Genomic DNA, 22,163 nt, shown 5'->3' on the forward strand with positions numbered 1-22,163 from the left:
TCCTTTGCCTTGTGCGCTGCTAACGGCCACCTCATGAGGGAGCAGAGCGGCTCAGACGGCCATGGGGAGTGAGGTTTGTCTTCCCTGTGGACTAGCCCATCCCTGGATGGAATCAGTGGTGGTACAACCAGGATGTAGCAGTGTGGACTGCAGCAATGCTTCAGTGAAGTTCTTGAACTCCCCAAGAGAATTAAATCAACAATTTTGAACTTTAAGCTCTGTGCTTATTGGAAGGAATGGCAGATTGGGAAGAATGGCCTGTTCAGAAATCAAATCACAAAGGCCACCAGGGTGAGAATGAAGAAAATGGCCTCGGGGAGCACATGTAGCTCATAAATTAGTCACCAACGACTGGACACAATCACAGAAACTCGGGCCTTTTTTTTTTTTTTTTTTTTACTGCACTGGGATGATGCAATGCCAGCAAGGACAGGCTTTTCTTTAATACACATCCGGAGCTTGACACGAATACATCAACTGCCTAAGATGTATTCCTGCTAAGGTTAGGGCAGAGTGAAGACTTCTCATCTTCTTACTACTGTTCTGAGTTGTACTCATCAAAACACACTCCAGAACAGAAATGTCCTGGTCCACCTTTACAGGAAGGTGACAATGGTCCACAGTGTGGTGGTCTGCAGAGCTTAGCAGTGGCTCCCACAAGCCTCTGAAGCCAGCAAATAAAGGACTGCCTTTCTGCGGCTATTGGGGAAAGGTCTCTGCGCAGGGCCTGGACGATCTCAGGAAAGTTGAACTCTATATAGAGACTCAGAACAGGAAACTCTTAAGTAGGAAAGAAAAGACTGCTTAATGCATGAAGAATGTTTTTGTGTTCTTTCTACATGCTGGGATAATAAATCCCTGGAGTTTAAAAACATAGGTAATGATCTTTTGATACATTAATGGTGAGTGGAATAATTCAAGGTAGAGAATAATTTCTAAGCTTCAGGCCTGTCCTCAGACCATGTAAGTCTCCCAGACAGGCTGCTGCCTCTCACTGCTCAACTGAAGGAGGGCCTAAACTAGGGGAGACGCAGATATGCTGGCCATAAATGAAATGCTGGTGTGGGTGACTCTGCTGTGGATGCAGCTGGTGACAGAAGGTCCAAGGGTGAGCTGAGCTCTCAGTCATCATCCTTGGAGTTCCTTCATGCATGCTCCACAGACCGACAAGCCACTTGCACAGTGTGACTGCATGGGTCCATCTTCTGCTTTATAACTAGAACCAGGCCCAGCTACAATGCTGTGGGTCACCTAGAACCCACCGAGTACCCAAACAGTAGTGGGTCAAAAGGATTTTGTCTGGGCAGGGGCCAAACATATGCTACTCCCATCCCTGAGAAATGGCTCCCTTCATGATAAGCTCTTTTTTGCGAGCAGCAGTTAGCACTCAGACTTGTTTCTTAAAAAATTTAAAAATTAAAATGAATCTGAAAGTATATGTTTAATGTCCAAAATTCTGGCACTCTGGTCATAAATGCCTTGCACTTCCTTATCCATGTTAGCTGGCTCTTGAATCTCAGTGGCGCTCTGCTGACCCCTTCGCTCCTTTTTCCTACTGCCCAGTCCCTCTGCTCCTGGCTCTTCGTCTCCTCACACCACTCCTTGACCACTTCACTATTCCCTGGACTGTCTTGCCCCTTATCGTTGTGTCTGTGTCCAAGGCGATCCCAAATTGTCAGCCAAGTCTATCTTGGTTTAGGGTGCTATAAATTGTAGAGAAAAAGTCTCATGTTGGTGCCAATGGCTTCAGCACAAATTCATAGTAGATAGTGGGTAACAATCTAAATTCGTTTAAGACAGGGGCAAAGAAGAAGAGACCATTTGCATTAGATTTGATTTTTCTCAGGAAAATAAATGGCAAGGAAAAGACACGGCTGGTGGAGGAATGGGGGCAGAGAGAGACTGAGATCCGCTGGGAAATGAGGGTGGGTAAAGGGAATTAGAAAACATAAGAACAATTTTTTGCCGTTGGATTTCACTTAAAAAGAACTTTTGAAAATATGTCAAAATGAAAATGATCATTTCCAATGGTACAAGCATGAATGTTTAATATGGCCTCTGCATTTTTTAACTTTCTGTTACATTTTAAATTTAGCAACAACAAAAACGTCATGGTTAATTTTGATGCACACCTTCAGTTACTTGCCATGATTTTAAGAGAACCCAACCTTTAATAACCTAAGTTTCAAATGCTGCCATTGAACAGTTGCGGTGCACCCTTTCCAACTTAATAAGGATAGATCTTTTAAACAGAATTTACTCTACAAACAGTGAGGAAGAAAGTGTACACAGCAGTCTAAGTGGACTGGAATGGGGAGCCAGCCAGGGGTGATGATAAGGACCGATGAGTGCCCTTAGGCCCCAAGGGTATGTGTGTGGTGGGCCCTGGTCCATGCATCTCTCTCACTCAGACTTTACAGCAACCCCTAAATTAGTAAATGTCAACCCCCCACCCCGCCTGCTCCCCATGGCCCACAGATGAACCTCACTTTCCATAGGGTGATCCCATGAATGTTAGGTTCCTCGGGTGGCATTTCCCATCCATTGCCTCCAACCAGATGGAGTTCCTCATGGTTCCCCAAACATCCCCATATCTCAGTTGAAGTTCTGCCTTCCTCTTTGCTCAGTTCTAAGGGTACCTCTTCCACGAGGCTTTCTTTTAATCCCCCACCCTCAGGATTAAGCACCCACTCACTATGCAATCTTTGCACGACTCTCTTAAATGTTTCCTGCAGAGCCCACCTATCCCCAGCTGAGGACAATCTACTGGGAATCTTGTCTTCTCCCCAAAGGTAGCCAAAAAATAACAGAAAAGTTTAGTGTTCCTCAAGAACAGAGACTCTGCTTGTAATTCTCTGTGCCCGACTTCTACTAGGGAGTCGAGAGCACACCGGGTGCTCAATGAGAAGTTGACTGGACTGAATTAAGTCGTCACTTCTGTGCTTTTAGAGTTGGACTCGACACAGAATCTTAAACTTTTACTATAACACATTTGGTTATAAAAATTAAAACAGGATTAAGGTCCACACACAAAAAGGGGGATGTGGCTCACAAACAAGCACTCTGGGAAGCAGTGCTGTTAGCTGCTGCTAAGCTGACCTTTGGAACTCACTCAACAGACTTGTGTAGTGAGGATGACTCATCCGTAACTGACATGAGAATGACCACTCTCTTCTTGAGTGTTTTCTTTGGAGGAATATGGCAGAACAGACTATAGAACTAAAAACTTAAATGGGACATGTGAGCTTTTCCTGTAAGGTTAGGAGGGAAAGCTGAGAGGCAGACATCTCTTCTTCCTTCTGCCTAAAGCACGGTGGTTTTTCAAACCTTATTCAATGGAACAGCCAAAGAAGCCATGGCTGAGGATGAGAGAGTCTGAGCTTCAATTAAAACAGCCTTTATTCTTTTATATGTTGAAGGTTTCAAGTAAGATTTCAATCTGAAACATGAGTTTTGCTGCTTAAAAATGTCTGGGAAACCACTAGACTAAAAAAATTCTACTACACCCTTCCCCAGGAAGTGAAGAGAGCCTATAAGGCAAAGCGGGCTCATGGGGAAGCCATACCTGGCAGTGGCCCCAGGTGAGAGCCAACCACTTATTCAAACTCCAAAGGAGGACAGGGAAATGGAGTTGGGCTTCAGCCTCCACGAGAGGGCCACACGCCGTGGTCCACCCCAGAGAACAGAACTCCTTAGACTTCTGAGCATGTGGAGAACAGTGAGCAGCCTGGCTGAGGCAGGAACTGCAAGGACAGGTCCTGAGATGGTCAGTCACCAGCCACCGTCTCCAGGAAGCCTTGCTACATCTTCTCAGGCAAAGCACAGCGTCTCTAGTAAGTCTGGATACTCCCTGCTACCTCAGTGCCTGCTCAGAAGCTATCCTTGTTGTTGGTGGGGATGACTTCAACTTTCAGTAGAGACTTTATCTCATTAGTTAGTGTGGGAGGCCAAGCAGATGTGGCTATAAGCCTGACCCACAATGATCTCAGCGAGGATGCTCATCCCTGCCTCCCACAAATGTGTGTGACTCCCAGCTGAACAAGCAAGTACAGACGGAGCGGTGAGATCTACTCCTCCTACGAGGTCCTAAGACCTGAGCCCATGTCCTGGGGATGGCTGCTAGGGGAGGCTAAGGAGGGCATCTTTCATATATAATGCCCCTGGGAGGTCAAAGCAGCCACATCTCTGCAGGCATGTGACAACCTTATTCTCCTCAACTGTCCTAATGCCCTCAGAGTGGTGACACAGCAGTACTGCAGCTATGATCACATCACCCTGGGTTACTGACAATCACCACAGTGTCAATCACAAATTAAGTCCATATTTTGAGCACGAGCTCAAAAAGTCGTCTTCTAAAATGTGGGTGCTGAGGAAAGGCTGGTAGCAAGGGCTGCCTGCCTAGCTCCAAGGGATGGGAGGGGTGACAGGTTATCTACAGTGTGTGCTGACGTGAAGCCTTCGATTTGAAAACATTCTCCCACCTCCAGGAGGTAACACCCTATCTGAAAGAGCAGTGGTGTAGAATTCAGAAAGACCTGAGTTCAAATCCTAACTCTGACACTTATCAGGCTTGGCTTTTGGCAAGTGAATTAAACTCCTGGGACCCTGGTCTCCTAAATATTACTCAAATCTGCGTAATGGCTGGAACTTTCTGTGTAGTACGGGTAAATGGGAGAACATGTGGGAGAGGCTCTGCACCACCCCGCCTCCTGCCTTTCCGTTCCCAAACAGCAGCACGTCCTCCAGGCCGCTCGTCCCTGGGATTCCCTCCACATTTTATTTTGGCTCTTCCTGCTAACACTTATCCAACAGTGCCCTAATTTCACAGTCCCCTTTGCATGGCCAGCTCTGTGAATAAGGGGTTGGCTGTTAGCTGCCCACCGTGATGAGCGCCATGCCTGGAACAAGCAATTGGTATTAGGTGATGGGAAGAACAAAGGCCTCCATTTTTCTGAGAATAATGTGGTAGAGAGAAAGGAAAGAAGCTACAGGAAGATGGAGGTGGTTCTTGGAGCTGAAATTTGGAGCCAGTTGCTTCTCGACTGCCTCTGTCTCTGCCTCCTCCTTGTGTCTGCTCCACAGGAGAGTGGGCCAGGGTTGTAAGTGGGGGAAGTCTTTTTATTTTTTAAGAACAAACACAAATACAACTGTATGTTTATGTGTGTGATATGTATAAAGCAATGGCAAGACGGTTTCCATTGGAGAAGATTCTTAAATCACCAAGTGAGAGAAGGAGTGCTTCCAGCACCCCACGGGACCCCTTCTGAACAGGAGAGTGTCATGCATCACTTATAGGGTTTTCAGTTTAGGGCTGTGTGCCCTGGAGAGTCCACAGGAACCCCACAGACAGCGTAGAAATAGAGCAATTTATAACATCTCAGATGGAAACACAAAATTGATGTCGGTACACTTCTTTGTACACCGTTAATCCGTTAGCACAGAGAAACTAGAAACAGTCAGAACTTGAGCAAATACTGAGGAAGTTACATCCACATAGAGAGGAATGCACCTTTGGTTAAAAAGCAGGATCTAAGAAGTTATCTTAGTCTTCTGACTGCTCAGCCAGTGCAGCTAAAAGCCAGCCACCATCAGCCACACGTGCGAGCGAGCCAGCATGCTGCCCACTGCAGAGGGCACACCAAATGCTCCTTCCTGGTAACTAGCGCTATTCCACAGCCAGACTTGTTTGCATAAAAAAAAAAAGTTGGAGGACTTTGGGAAGGGTCCCAGTGTTCACCACTCAGTGCTGTGAAATTACACGCTATTCTTTAGGTTTACAATGAAAACATGAATTTATTTAATGTGTGGAAAAAAACAGGACAGAACCAAAAATGGCATGTGGGAAAGGCAACAATATGAGCTACAAATTCATTTTTATTATAAAAATTCCTCCTATAATCTCTGCATTTCTAAAATGGAATTATGGGGGTGGGGAACATCACACATGCTTTACTGCCAATTTTGGAAGGGAGAACGTGTATTTAAAATATTGTCCATGCCTCCATTTTTGCTATGAAATATATTTTTAAGGGACGGAAACTGAGGCACGTGTAAAAACATTTTACAGTAAACTCAATTATAAATGGAACTGCAAATATGGATTTGATAGGAGCTTTCCCATCTTTAAGACCTGTGTTTGTTTGTTTTTAAGGTCTCACCTTAAATTTCTTTTTTAACTTAGAAAACAATATTAAGCACTGTGGAAGAAATCTGGCAGAAAATACTCTCTGTGTTAGAAGAACACATGAAAAAAGTTATATGAACAGGTTGTATTTTTTCTGAGTATTTTCAAAAATACATCAAAAGTACAAATTAATTTCTAAATATTTTATTAAAAGTAATTTCATGATGACCACTGTGGAAATGATTCTTGTTTATAATTTCCACACCAACTTTGTGTCCCTGGATTTTTTTTTCCCTCTCCTAGCCCAGGGCTGCTTGGTGGATATTTGAAGGTTAAAAAAAAAAATCAGTTTTTGTGCTGAAAAGTTATCAAGACCAGCTCTCTGCTGCATTTGCATTGTTATTAAGGACACACACGCGCACACATACTGGGCTTAATGTGAGGCTAGTTCAGAAACAGAGAGATTAGACACAAAGAAATGTAAACAGCTCTCGCATGCGAGGAAACTAGGTTACGAGAATCCCAGCACCAGGCATTCACCAGTCACCATGGAAAACAGGAAGTGAGATGCATAGCAACCACAAGCCAAAAAGCAGGAAAGCGCATACCTTTAGCTTGGAATGAAAATCACGAGATTTCCTTCTGGCAAGAACCTGAATGTGACTAGACACCTGCAGGGTAGGGGAAGGGAGGAAAACAAAGGAAAAGCCTGTAACCATGGAGATGAAAAGCCCCCTACAACTGGGCAAGCCAGACGTACCTTAATGGCGGCTTGAATTTCTCGAACTTTCTTTCTTGCTAAGACCTGTATATGACTAGACACCTACATTGTTCGGGTTTATGAGGGGAAACAAAACAAAACAAAACAAAAAACAAAACAAAAAAAGGAAATCAAATATAAAATTGCTACTCCTTAGGAGGGTTTGGGGTGGGGTGGGGTGGGGGTGGGGGGGGAGGTTATTTGCATCGCAACAAAGCTCTGCAGTTAGGAATACACAGTCCCAGCCAGACACCAAGCCCCCAGCGCTGCTCTCAGCTTTTCAGACTGGGTCATCACTGCAGTGACTTGATTCAGGAGGAAAGTTCAGGCTAATCTAGTGTTTTTCTCACCCGGGAACAATCACGAACACGGGATGAGAGGGGGAGAGTGGGGTTGTTTTCGTTATAAAATTAAAAAGGTGGGGGTAGAGGTAAATGAAAATATTTATAGCTTCTCAGTATAGAGAGGGAAAATCCCTTTTTCTCAATTTAGAAGAGACGATCCATAAATTAATTAGCACATTCTGCACAATCAAAAAGCTGAAGCTGTCGGTTGTATTCTGATCTCATTAAGAGCTCTGGATTCTGTAGCAAATGTTAAAATAATACTGACATGTAAATTAGATCTCAAAGTGAAATGGAAAGACCCAGTTAGCAGAGCATTTCCCCCCTTATAAGTATCTTTAATCCTTCCACTCTTTTGGGTATTGACTGGGCGCCAAGTGGATTTGCATATTATTACAAAGCGCAAAGTGTGAATACAGCCAGCCAGCCACCCTGTTAAAAATCTGGGTTGAAAACCACACGGATTTGCTGAACAACAAATTCACATTGGAGAGGTATCACCAACTGCTGCCTCAAAACATCCCCAGGATGCCGGGGTGTGGAAACCAAGCCAAGCCTGGCTTCTGAGACACAATGATTCCACTGGGTAAACAAATTTGCATCTCTTTCCACAGGACTTGGTTAAATTTAGAATAGTCCCCCAGTGAAGGGGTTGGGCACATGACCAGAGCCCACGGACCAGCAGACGGCCCAGACCCAGCACGTTCCGCGTGCTGGGAATTAGATCTTGTCTGTTTTTGTGTTTCAAAATTTTAGAACCTCCAATGTAATAGTTCAGCGACTCAGACTATGAGACAATGACTTAATTTTGAACACTCTAGCAACTCTATAAAAACAGGATTTATGATAATACAAAATCCTTGTATCTTTAACTTTGTCTTTAAATTATTAAATTTTTTTCAATTTTTGCCTTAAAAAAAAAAATTACAGAGAAGCAGGAACTCCCCCATCCTCCTCACACCTCCATCCGGCCCCTGCTTTTACTTGTTTCCAACCGAATTTTGGTCTGATGTGATTCTCAGACTTAATGAGGACCACTGCACACTGTCAGGGGAACATCACAGAACAGACAATGTCCTGCGCCTGAGCACTGGCAGGAGGCCACTTCCCTCTGTGCTGACTCAGCAGCCAGGCTCCGGCTGGGGCACATGTAGCATTCCTGGGGAAAAGCTCTCCCCCATCATAAACACTCATGAAAACAACTCGTCACTGAGCAGAGGACTGGAATCTGCTGCTCAGGCTTAATGAGACCACAGTTGAGCTTGCCTTCTGGTTTCATAATTTTTAAAATCCACAGATCCATCAGCATAGGTCAACATTAAAAAATAAAATATTTTTTTTTTTGCTGTTAACAGCTCACCCATGAGATGTTTGACCCCACCCCCCTTCCCCTTTCTTTCTTTTTGTTTTTAGTTAAACAGGAATTTCTCATCCATTCCAGTTTTGAACTGGGTCAGAGATTTGGGCTGCTTTACATCAGAAAAAAAGAGAGCCAGAGCCTTGACAAAGGGCAGAGGAAATGCCTGACACTGCTCTGCACAAATATATTTACGTTGTAACTTCATTTCAGTCACAGCAGCTACTAACACAAAGCCATAGCTTAAGGAGCAACGGTTCCCTGGACGCACATCATTCAGTATCATATTCAGGCCAATACTCACGGCTGCTAGTGTTACTTTTTCATTGAAATGATGACTAATATTGTAGTTGTTCCAGGATTTCACAATGCACAAAAATCTCAAAATTTCATGGCTTGCAAGTATATTTGCACCTGCAGCATTTGTAGTGTTTGCAGATGCATAGTTTGGAAAAGAAGTATAACTTTTAAAATACGGTGCAGGAGCAGTTTTATACACTGTCCTTAGTAAAACTTTCCCATATGTATAAAAAGGGCTCTTAAGACCACATAGTCAAGGGTCACTGAAATGATGAACAGTGAAAACTGAGCCAATTTAAAACACCAATTTAAACATCACTGACGTCCTTACAGGGAACTCAAAATGGGGGCTCCTAGGAGCCAAAGCACAGACAGCCACTGCAGCCAAAATGCCTCCTTGGGCCATTCGCTGACATGCACAATTTCCAGGGAGGTTATTTTACCTGTTTTCTGGTCCTCGTCTTCCCTGTCCTGAGTTTGATGTATCTGGCTATCAATTCATTCCTACCTGCAAGAAAGAAGAATTTACAATAAGGTGGATCACAAACATTTTTAAAATGCCTCTGAAAGCTACGAATATAATTCAGAATCTGTTGCAGCTGTAAGTTTATTAATGCTAGGAAAATAAAACAGTGCCATTGTTGTTTGCAAAAATACTTACTAGGAGAAAATAAGATGAGGGACATTAATTCTGAACTACAATCGGCAATTGAGGATAGAAATTTGCTTTTTAAAAATGTGCCTTTTTGTTTCTTTGCATGCTTGCATCTAAATGGGTGGTCACTTGTATAAGCAACAAATACAAGCATTAGTGTGGAAATCTGCAAACCCCGTCTGTTCTAGTCTTATTTTTCATATCCATTCCTCCTCACCCAGGTTTCTACTTGTAGTTACCTCTAGTTAGAGTAATGAGCTGCTGTGGCTACAGAAACCCTACAATGATAAGTTAATAGTATGAAAACAGACACCCCCTGAAAGTAGTCACTGCACTAGTACCTACACACAAGACTGTGTCTGTGAAAAAGAATGATTCAACCTCCTCAAGGCTTTATAATCTTTGGGGGGCAGGGGGAGGGGGGAGAAAATGTCTAAAAGTATACCCAAAAACTTTCCATCAGTACCCCGCCAGGAGAGAGAAATTTCAAACAGATTACGTGACTTCAAAGAACTATAACAGGAAAGTATAGCCCCAAAGCTGAGTGAGGAAATGTAATACTACATGACATAAAAACCCACTCTTACAAGACATGGGTTCAAACTGTAACTATAATCATAACTGTATAGCTAGTTGTATAATTTGTGCTTGCTGTCTTACTTCCCAGACATACTCCCTGAAGAGAGCAAGAACTTGGTCTTACTCCCCAAGCTCCGCTCCTACTGAAAGAACAAACAAGGAAATAACACAGCCTCTGCTGAGACAGTGGCCACGTCCACCAGACCTCCCCTGGCAGAGGAAAAAATTGGCAGCACTAATGAAGACCAATGCAAGAGTGTCCTTGTGGAAATCTTGTCTAAGAATTCTAAATACTGTCCCATCATTGTCTAGAACATTCCTGTAAGCGCGGCTCTGTCTACCCCCTGCTTGTGCTAGGACCGTGCAATGCACCATCAGCCCTAGAAGACAAAGGAATCGTGGAGGCTTGGGGCTGGAAAGTGTCTATGGGTCATCCATTCTCACTCTTAAAAGTCGAAGTCCTTATTAGCCGAAGCCAGCACTTCTAGAATTCAGGAAGCGGTCCATTTCATCTTAAAACATTTAAGATTAAAAGGACCCTCCTTATCTGTGGCTTCTTGTAACTTTCTTCCTCAGGTTCTTCTTGTTCCTCTTCACAAGAATCAAGGCTAGTCACTGATGCACATGACTAACTTTCAGATACTAATGACGGCTTTCAGGTCCTCCTGGAATTGTGTCCAGGCCAAGCCTCCCCTGCTCCTTTGTTATCTGTGACAAGCTTTGGAGCACTCCCCCCACAAATCCTGTGACCATCCTTTGTCTGTTTTCCTTGCAAAGCCTGAAGCCCAGAACTGCAGGGATGCTCCTGCTGGGACAGCTCCACAGCAGAGTGGGTAATCACCTCACTCGTCCCAAACACTCCACCTGCTCAGGCAGCACTGCCTCTGATTTGGGGGGACCATGATAAACTGCCAACTTGCGTCGATTTTAACTCCTAGGTTCTTTTCATATCTGTGCCCAGTCCTTTTAAGCATAGTTAGAATTTTCAGATCCAAATACAGAACCTGACAGTTGTTCCTATTGTATTTCATCCCATTAGATCAAGCCTGTCATTCCAGCCTGTTGGGATCTTCTCAGATCCTGATTCTATAACTTGAACTCACCATTCAATTGCAGAAAAAGAACCTGGAAATTCAGTTTTAAGGATTGCTTCTCTAAGGATTCCCTTTCAAACTTTTTTGAGAACTGCCAATATATCCTTGTAGTGTCATCGGGTCTACTTCTCCATCTCTCCGATGGTTGTACAGATTTTGCAATTTGTCTCAAAGGCTCACGGACAGCAGAGCCCAGCTAGGAGTGCCTAATTACCAGAAGCCAGACCTAAATGACAATGTCTGCAGAGGAGCCAAGCATGCTCCAGCTCGGGGCCTCACTGTGCACCCTGTTCAATTTTATCTGAACCTTATCCAGATGGCAAAAATGTCTCCTGCCTCACACGAGCAAATTCTCTGTGAAAGTAGACAGAATTACTTGTTACATGTGATACATCACCTATACAACTAACTTTTAATTTCTTATGGCACTTGGCTGAATGAATGAGGTCAATATTTAAGATGGCCACATTTGCGTAGACCCTGTAGTCTACACAAATGGCACCCCTTAGAGTTAAACAATATCAACTTGTATGTTGATTACAATACTTCTAAAAATTGGTACTTCTCCAATAGGCGCTCACTGGGTATTTACTGTGCAGAGCGCTATGCTACCGTCATCATTTCACTGAACGCCTGTCATAACTCTCACGTCCCTATGCTTTACAAGATGACCCTTCAAAACTGTGTGTTTCTTTTAGACCATATTTCAAGCCATAAAGAGTAATTAACTTGAGGTTCTTATGTGTTTCTTCTTGCCTCGTTAAGGAATATCATTGATTCAATTTTTCTTTTTCCTAGAAAGAGACTTTTATTTTATTTTTATAATTTTTAAAAATATATTTTTATTGATTTCAGAGAGGAAGGGAGAGGAAGAGAGAGAGAAGCAACAATGATGAGAGAGAATCATTGATCAGCTGCCTCCTGCATACCTCCTACTGGGGAACAGGCCCACAACCCAGGCATGTGCCCTGACCTGGAATCAAATAGTGACCTCCTGGTTCACAGGTTGATGCTCAACCACTGAGCAACTCTAACTGTGCTGTTTTTACAATTTTAAAAATTCAAATATGAAGCATCTATTGTGATTGAAGCAGTGTTAATCAATTTATTTCATATGAATTTTTTAATGACCATCAGAGTGGCTATGTGCACAGAAAAACACTATTTAGGTTTATCTGTTAATAAAAATATATATTTCATTTGCTTAGGTTTTTTTTTTTAAAGAAAAACCTTTAATACCTAGTTCATTCTGAAATTTTAAGTTCAATTCATATATTACAATTTTTATAATCACTTTCAAAGGTCCATTTGAATAATGGTTGGCCCATTTTATAAACCTAAACTCCTTTAAACATTTAAAACTGTATTGAATTTATAATGTATTTAATTCTTTTCAATATTAGAACTATGTGATTCAACTTAAAAAACCTTTCCTTAAACAACTCTTAGAAATTTAATAAATTATCTTAAATACTCCAATATTGCTTACAAATCTAGTAAGACCTCTACCCTCCCCCAAATCAAGTCTAAATTAATTGCCCCTTGGCACATTTTAATTTAGAAATACAGGCTAACCTGTTAAATGGGCCAATTTATTTTATTTTATTTGGGGGGGGCAATTTATTTTAAATAATCACTTGAAATATCAAATATGCATATATCCTTCAAGTAAAAATACTAATACTATAGCTTTGATTCTATTAACATCTTTTACTTTTATTTCTAAATCTTCCCAGAATTAAAATATGCTCACCTGTTAGGAAACAAGTATGCCATTCCAAAGATTTTGAAATATATTTTTGGCTGCTTGGGGTTGTACATATTTTGGGGAAATCAACTAGGTTTTGAATGGATTCTTGTCAGTGACCCTGATAAGACGTCCTAAGACCTATTTTTCTTTCTATAGCCTGGCCCTCTAAAGGGAGTGGATCCATACAGTCCAGAGCTCTGGATTTGAATCTTGGTACTAAGTTACAGAATTCCCTTACCAAGGATAGGGAGCTCAGCGGCACCAGTCACCATGGGTGTAACTGGCAATGGGTCTCTGGTCCACATAGCACCGTCTTATTTGCAGCCATGATCAGGATGTTGGGCATTGGAAATGTGAACCTTCATTTCTCATTTCTCTCTCTCTCTCTTCCAAACACACACACACACACACACACACACACACACACACACACACACGGTGGTGTTTCATCCAGTGAACCTTACATTACAAAAATGAATTTCAACGAAGTTAACTTTAAAGTTAATCATTATATTCCTAAACTAACCCTACAGTCATGTGAGGACCATCTACTTTGTGCCTATGATGCCTGTCTGATGCATCAGGGATATAAAGAGAGGACTGCCTGCCTGCCAACAAAGAGTTCACTGTCCCACACAAGGGCTAAGAGACAAGAGCAAATCAGCTCTACACGTCAGATGACAACTATTGCCATGAAAGAGGTTCTAGTAGCGTGCATGGGTATTTGGCCACAAAAAACTCAGGGAATCTAGAAAGCCTTCCCCAAAGTGGTGGGCCATAAGCTAGGCCTTTAAGGATAGTTTATATTTTCTCCAACATTTTATTATGAAAAATTTCATACATACAGAAAAGTTTTTTACAGAATGAATTTTACAGTGATCACTATATAGCCACTACCTAGAATCTACCATTCACTTTTTCTATACCTGCTTTATCACATCTTTCCCATCTCTCCATTCCTCTATGTATTTTACCAAGCCATCTTATTTTATTGATGTTGCTACTGCATTTCAAAATAAATGGCAGGCATAACACTTCCCCCCTAAATACTTCAGCATGCATATCACTAACTAGAGTGACAAGACTGATTTTGACAGGTAAAATGGAGGGGAACAGATAAAGACCATTTCAGACAGAGGAAGCAGCATTTCTTTAAATACATAAGCTGGAAACTGGGACACTAAAAAAAAACCTCCAAAAAACAAAAAACAACAACACACAACACATGTCTGTTGCCCCTCAAGCTTCCTGACCATGGCACTCTCTTTCTGAGCTCAAGAGTCTCCAGGTTCTGCACTCATAGCACCCACAGCAGTCAGGACTCATCTCCTATAAATCCGTAATAGCTTATAGAGCTGAGTGGCAATGTCACACTTCACCACTCAGTGTCATTATACTACTGGTTCTCTGAATCATAAAATTCCCTTCAGAAATGCACACCCTATCACTTCTTTAAGTCTGAGATTTGATAGCTGCAGCTGCCCTTCCTTTTCCCACAGGCAGCAGCAAAGATAAACACAGCCTGACCTGCCATTTTCATACTATGATCTTCACCAGGCATCGCAATCCCGTTTTTATTTTATGTTTCCTTTCTCCTAAAGAACATAACACAGTTGAAATTGAGCCCATCATCGGCTTCTCCTGTATCCCGATTGCCATGAAATTTCCTGCTTAAAGGGGCAATAGAGAGAGATTTCTGCAGAAAGACCTGGAGTTTGCACTGTGCTTGCCTTACTCAGACAGAAGACTGGTTAACGTTGTTGTGGGCTGTGTGCGTAATGGGATGTGGCCTCAAGGTCATGTTTGAGGCACAGCAAATGCAAGGTCTGTGGCTAGAAATTGCAGCCCAGAGACACTGGGCTTTAACAGCCTAAGAGCCACTTTGTAATTGAATGGAGTCAGGGAGCCACAAAGGAAGAAGTAACAAGTGGACCGCTCCCTTCCTTGGCTGCAGCCATGTCTTAGGCCAACTCACACCCAGAGAGGGCTGAACTGGCCTGGACCTGGGGCACTCAGAGGAGCTCTCTGCTGGCATTCCCTTCACTGGGAGGGATATGTGAGGATTCCCAGGCTAAAAGATTCAGAATCAGAAAGAAAACTCAAGCTTCTCTTGGCTGCTAAACCAAAGCTGTACCAAAGGGGTACCAATGCTATGGTTGCCGCCATAGGGTCTTCACAAACCCTGAGTTAGCCTAATAGCACTAGTAGACTATTAAAATGTTGTTAACACCTTGAGCTTTCTGAGCTCTGTACCTGAGCACGCAATTGCTTTCACAGCCTGTATTGCCCTTGACCATTTCTACGTGTCTGGATTCTGTCCACCTTTCAAATGCCTCATCCTTCATGAACCTTCCCACTGAAGATGACTCCCCCCTCCCTCCCTAAACATCCGCAGTCCTGGGCCTTGGCCTCTTCGCTGCTGGCTTGTGTCCCTTCTGCCTTACATCTATCATTTCAGTACATGTCATGGCTCCATCCATCCACATCATCAAGTCACAGAGAACAAGAACTAATGGCACCCATCTTTTCTCTGCTTCCCCCAATGTTTGACCCTGAATCACCAATATAAAGTAAAAAAAGAAAAGCAGATGACCCAGTGGAAAGAAGCAAAGAAAGATGCCTTCCATGAGTGACAGCACCATGGAGTGTGGCTCCATCCTCTGGAGGACAGAGCAGCAGTGCCCACACTGACAGAGTGGTTTACAAAGGACTTGCTCATTTCTGCAAGATGGTGTTAAAAGTCCTTCTAGCCATGGACCCTTTTGTTTCAGCTGAGGCTCATCTAAAGGAAAAAATATCTTAGGATATCAAAGTCAACAACCAAAAAGCACCGACGGCCCTAGCCTGTTTGGCTAAGTGGGTAGAGCATCGGCCTACAGACTGAAGGGTACTGGATTCCATTCCAGTCAAGGGCACATGCCTGGGTTTCGGGCTCGATCCCCAGTAGGGGGCATGCAGGAGGCAGTCGATCAATGATGCTTTTTATCTCTTTCACTCTCCCTTACTCGCTGAAATCAATTTGAAAAAAGAAAAGAAAAAAGCACAGATGCAGGAGACACTGTGAGAACCAAATGTCACCAGTCAGGGAGAGGTCTACAGAGGGATGTTCAATGACCCTGTCCTGAAGCTCTGGGGACTGTCTAGCTATGGATATGGCCAAAGGAGACAGTTCAGGGTCTGTATTAACTAACCAGTGAGGAATTAATAATTAACCTTTTCTTCCATGCTGCTGCCATTGCGCTAGCAACACTGGGAAAGAAAGAAGGGCTACCAAAGCTGGCGAGTCACCCACTAGTCAGACACCACCTGCACCTACAAAAGTATGAACAACATGCTAGAATTATGGGGGGCGAGGGAGGGGGGAGAAGGTGGTGAGAGGCCACCTCTGCCTTCCAAGAGCTTATACCTGTGAAGGATTCTCACCCATGAGAATGGTGTCGAGTCACCCTATCCTCCCCAAAACTATCATTCACAGCCTGCATCACAGCTGCCACATTCCATGTATTTGAGGGACTGCATGATGAACACCTGGCTCCCTACGACTTGGTAGGACACTCCACAGGGACACGGACCATAGGTTGGGCTTTGCTCATCACTGTACCCCTGGTTTCAGAATACGGCAGGTCCTCAGTAAGGAAACCCTGATGGAACGAACGAGTGAATGAGAGGGATGCAGAACCACGGTGGGAGAGGGCACACAGCTAAGATGGGGATAAAGGAAGGTTCAGGGAAAAGGGCACTGGAACCAGTCCTAGCGTGCTGCCAATGAGGAAGTTTAGACACCAATGCCTCTGTTAATCTCCAATATAAATCATTGACCAAAAATCACCACCAAAGTGGAAAATCACCAGAATGGGCCAGGCAGCCTATTCTGGGTTGTCAGGGTTAGCACTGCATGTTCCTGATCTAAAGGTTTACAAAAGGGACTGATGGCCTTCAGGAGGTAAACAGTAGCAGGTCCCTGAAATATCCCGTGTCTGCATTCACCCAGGGGCTTATAAGGAACAGCTTTAGAAGCAAGAATACACAGAGGACGGCTGTGTTAACCCCTGGTTATTCAGAACTCACCCCTCTCATCCCTTCAAAATCCCTGGCAATAACCCAAGTCCCACCTTCTTGGAGTTCCTATCACTCAGTGGTAGCTGATAACATTATCAAGTGATGGCCCCATAAAACACTGTGTTCCCCTTCATCTTACTGGGACAGCTTACCAACTACACATTTGTATTAGACTACAAGGGGTCAAGTAAAAATGTCTAATGCTATGTATTGAATACAATCCCTCTACAATGCGTAGAAGTTTTTTTTTATTGACATTATTTTTAGAAGGAAAAGAAATAGTAATAAAGTATGTTTTTCTAATGGCTTATTCTCTATGAAGCAACAGAGAGATGCTACACAATCACCTTTGAATCCTCTAACAAATAATTTTACTAGCCTTAATACTTAATTATTCTTGTTATTCATCTGTCTAATCCCCCCAACAGGTTCTCAGGGGAGTTTTCACTCATCTTGTGAGCATTCATCTTTTCTTTCATGCCCACACCTGATTAGGTTGCTTTCCTACATTAACAGTTCCTTGTCCACTATAAGAAAAACATAAACGCCTTAGCCTGAAGCCTAGGCCTAACAGCCCATTCCTGTAGAGAGCTCCTCTGTTCTAGCACAAGGAGCTTCATAGAGTTCTCCAAGTCATTGTCATGCTTTTCCATACCTCTATGCCCTTAAATGTCCTTTCCTGCAAACTCCTATTCATCCCTGTAAGCCCCAACTGAAGTATTCCTCCCTGAAGTCTTGAGGGAGCCATCCACACTAAATAAGCCATTTCTTCCTTTATACCCTTATGTGCCAAGGAAGTAGAGACTCAATAAATGGATGAATAAATGAGCTCTTTTCTACATGAAGAAAAATGCGGGGGGAAATGAGCTAGAAATAGATTATATAATTTGGACAACATTGGTAATACTACCTGAAATGTGTACTCCCTTGTACTGTTATGACTATTTCAGTGACAGGCAGCACAATTTTCTAAACCTTCGTTCTGCTCTCTTAAGTTGGCCCAAGTGACACCAACACATGCTCTTTTCCTTCTCCCTCCTCTCTCCCCCCACTGACCTCCACATGCCATGGTAACATGGACCTGGTCCAAAAAAATAGTAATCTCAACATTAACCCAGGAGAGCCTTGTTAATGAAAAACTTTGTTAAGAACACTCTGTTTATTTATTAATTTTTTGACGTTAGAGAAGTGTGAAATCCACACATTCCAAGGACTAAAAACTGCTGGTCTTTAAAGGAGAATCTTTAACAGTGGCAATGTTGCAGATTTGTTGCAGCTTTTTTTGTTTGTTTGTTTTTTACTTAAATGTATGACTGCCTAGATCTTTCTAGGGAAGCTGGACTTGTGAACAAAGGCCAATTTGCTTAACTTTTCTGGGCCTCTATTTTCTCACTTTTAAAATGGGGGTAAAGCACCTAACCTGCAGGACTGTTGTTTGCAACAACTGATGGAGGTGGCCCCCCCATGATGATTTAAAGTGGTCCTATAACTACTATGTAATGTCACTGCACTTGGTTCATGTTTTCATTGCCTGAACTGATATATAAGGTTTCTGTCTAGGACAACATACCACGTTGTCCAGTATAAATCTCCAATGCTTCTACTTTCAATGTTATTGAAACTGAACATCTTTTCCATACTATACTGAAAATATTATCACAATCTTTGTATCATCCTAATTTTCAAAATGACACTGCCATAAGCACTATTTCCCAGTAAAAGGAGCCCTTCATTGTAATAGCTTAACACTAAGAGTGCATCATGTAAGCTACTTACTTGCCACAATAACCTTTTAATTTAGAATAGATTTTTCATTGAATAAAATAACAGAAATTAGGTTTTTGCCAAGAGCTAAGTATGGCAAAAATTCTTATAATGTGTGGCAGATCATAAAATTATCTCTCTGAATAGGCTGGAGGCATTGCATTAAGCAGCATGTCCCTCACTGGATTTCCAGAATTTAGTTCTTAGTGTAAAAACACAACTATCACTAGGTGAACTAAGTGTCAACTTCTGTAACTACTATAATAGCAGCTATACAAAGGTGAATTATGCAAGTATTAAATCAAAATGACACTCACACGGGATTACCTGCTGCTTAGAAAACATGCTAAAGTGAAATCTAAGTGTCTAGGCACTTAGTAATTCTTTTAAAAATAACAGGTGTACTGGTTAATAATGCAGATTTTTTCAATAGATGGAGTTACACATATGTTAATATATATGCAATTTGATATGTATGCTATTTTGTTGTATTGACCGCAAGCTTCAAAACTGCATATGTCAATTTTCTGAAGTTAACATCATAGATATTTTTACGCTTAAAAATGTCCAATTTCGTGCCAAAAAAAGAGCATTTGCGGGAAGTTTTAATTCATTACTTTATTTTGAAGAAAAGTGTTGCTGAAAGTTATCATATACTTTGGGAAGCTTATGGTGAACATGCTCCATCTCAAGATACTTGTGAATGCTGGTTTAAATGCTTTAAAAGTGATGATTTCAATGTGAAAGACAAAGAACGTCCAGGTCAACCGAAAAAGTTTGAAGACCAACAATTAACAAGCATTGTTGGATGAAGATGTGTGTCAAACTCAAAAACAACTTGCAGAAACATTAAACATTGCTCAGCAAACAATTTCCGATCGTTTACAAGCAATGGGAAAGATTTTAAAGGAAGGAAAATGGGTGCCATATCAACTGAACGAAAGATAAATGGAAAATCGAAAAAGTCATCAGTAAAATGTTGCTTCAAGGGCACGAAAGAAAGTCTTTTTTGCATCGCATTGTGACTGGCGATGAAAAGTGGATTTATTTTGAGAATCCCAAATACACAAAATCATGGGTTGATCCAGGTCAACCATCAACATCGACTGCAAGGCCAAATCACTTCAGAAAGAAGACAATGCTCTGTGTTTGGTGGGATCAGGAAGGTGTGGTGTATTGTGAGCTTCTAAAACCAGGTAAAACCGTTAATACTGATAGCTACCGACAACAGATAATCAATTTGAACCACGCTTTGATCATGAAATGACCAGAATGTGCCAGAAGATACGGCAACGTAATTTTGCTTCACGATGATGCACCATCACACACTTCAAAACCAGTTAAAGACACGTTAAAAGATCTTGCTGGCAAGTATTAATCCACCCGCCGTATTCACCAGACCTTGTTCCTTCAGATTACCACTTGTTCTGATCGATGGCACATGCACTTTCTGAGCAGCACTTTAAAACATACGAAGAAGTGGAAAATTGGGTCTCTGAATGGTTTGCCTCAAAACAAAGTTCTATTGGGACGGTATCCACAAATTACTTGAAAGATGGGGAAATGTGTAGCTAAAGATGGACATTGCTTTGAATAAAGCACTTTTGATGTTTCTCTTGAAATTACCGTGTTTTCTTTGATCACAAAATCCGATTAACCAGTCCACCTGGTGATATGGACTCCATGATCATAAAAGGCATTTTTTTTTAATGCACACAAACTGGAGAATATGAACTTTGGGGGCTAAGCTAAATGAAATAATATTGTGTGGCAGGTAGAGATGAAGTGAGATAGTGGAAAGTTCAATACTACATGTGCTCAATAACTACTGTGTGTCAGCACTATGCAGAGGACTGTGCTTAGACACACATAGTATTCAACCTTCACATTCACCTTATTCCCATCATATAAATGCTTAACCTGAGGTTCAAAGAAGTTAAGAAATTTGTCCAAGATCCCACACTAGTAAGTGGTAGAGTTGGAATTTGAGCCCAACTTAATCTTCCAAGCTCATTATTCCTTAATTTTAGATCAACTGCTCTGAAAATAGCCTCTATAGTAAGTGAGCTTCTCACAAGATCATGACTATTTAATGAGAACAAAATCTTAGAAAGGGGCACAACCTAACCGTGAATGGTTTGAATTGCGCATGCATCATTTTAAAGTTCTGCATCACTACCTACAAAACAGGGTAAAACCTCAACTCCTCTTTATGCACTCAAGGCCTGCATAATCTGGCCCCAGTGCACTCCCTCCTCCCCTGTTCAGTAACATCTACTGAATATTTTCTATGTAAAAGGCATTGTGCTAGGCACTGCAGGAGACACATCCTGGAATAAATACACATTCTCTACCCTCAAGTAGTTTTTGCATCAAATGAGGAAGAAATGAGGCAAGAAGCCACATAAAAGTAATAAAAGGCAGAGTATTAGGAGGATGAGAGGAAACATCGAAGAAAAGTCAGATAAAATCCAGAGAGGTTTCCTCCTATGGTTGCCATGCTCAGACAACATTATACTGATCTCAAAACCAGGAGAAGCCAAAGGCAATCATGCACAGGCCAATCATTAAGTGGCTATGAAATGGGCTTTCTACTGTAGGCGGTGATCAAGCAAACTTTACCTCTCTTGGTTGAGTTTTAGATTCAGAAGAGTCAACCCATCTTTATTCTCCTTTTAAATTTCAAATTACCCAGCTAACATGCCATATTTGTCCCTGTAAAAAAGAAATATGTGCCCTAGACGGTTTGGCTCAGTGGATAGAGTGTTGCCTGTGGACCAAAGGGTCCTGGGTTCAATTCCGGTCAAGGGCACGTACTTGGTTGCAGGTTCCTCCCCGGTCTGCTCGGGGCTCATGCAGGAGGCAACCAATCAATGTGTTATTCTCGCCAATGCCATGCCGGGCACTGTTTCCTTTGAGTGAATGGCTGGCCCCTCCCCACTCCCTATCCTAAAGGTTCCATTCTTGCTGAACACTGATTTCTGAGTTGCCAAGACCCAGTTCAAATGGCACTTCCCAACTCCCTGGCAGTTGGTCTGTCCTGCCCCTTTGACTCACCATACTTCATGGACACAACACCCCTAGCACTGGGGCTGCCATACTATACTCTTCTTAGGAGAGTTTATACTCATCTTTGACAAATTATGAGCTTCTTGAAGGCAGGGTCCACATCATGCTCTCATAGTCCCCCCATCCTCCAAATCCTGGCATTGTATTGAGACCATGCTACTTAAGGATGCTGCTACTGTGGATTTGAGCCTCTTCTTGAAAGAAAAAATATTTAAAGAAGTGACATCATGGCAGGAAGAGAGGGAGGAAGAAGGAAAGGAAGAACAGAAAAAGCAGACATGGGATATAAACAACAATACAACAGAGTT

At 42.3% G+C, this 22,163-nt stretch overlaps 1 protein-coding gene across 4 annotated transcripts in view; it reads right to left on the reverse strand.

The window, feature by feature from the left end:
- The window catches only part of TEAD1 (TEA domain transcription factor 1), a 252,832-nt gene that overhangs the window by 61,001 nt on the left and 169,668 nt on the right, over positions 1-22,163 (reverse strand). For 2 of the 4 annotated variants that reach the window (XM_079787218.1, XM_079787219.1), the window contains exons 3-5: positions 9,329-9,393; positions 6,885-6,947; positions 6,733-6,795 (exon numbers count right to left, since the gene is read on the reverse strand). In XM_079787218.1, the coding sequence (XP_079643344.1) occupies positions 6,733-6,795; positions 6,885-6,947; positions 9,329-9,393 (191 nt within the window). The remainder of the gene's footprint in view (positions 1-6,732; positions 6,796-6,884; positions 6,948-9,328; positions 9,394-22,163) is intronic. The other 2 variants (XM_079787220.1, XM_079787221.1) reach the window with 2 other exon arrangements.

Source organism: Cnephaeus nilssonii, assembly GCF_951640355.1.
Source record: "Cnephaeus nilssonii genome assembly, chromosome: 13".
In the NCBI taxonomy this organism is placed as follows: Eukaryota; Metazoa; Chordata; class Mammalia; order Chiroptera; family Vespertilionidae; genus Cnephaeus; species Cnephaeus nilssonii.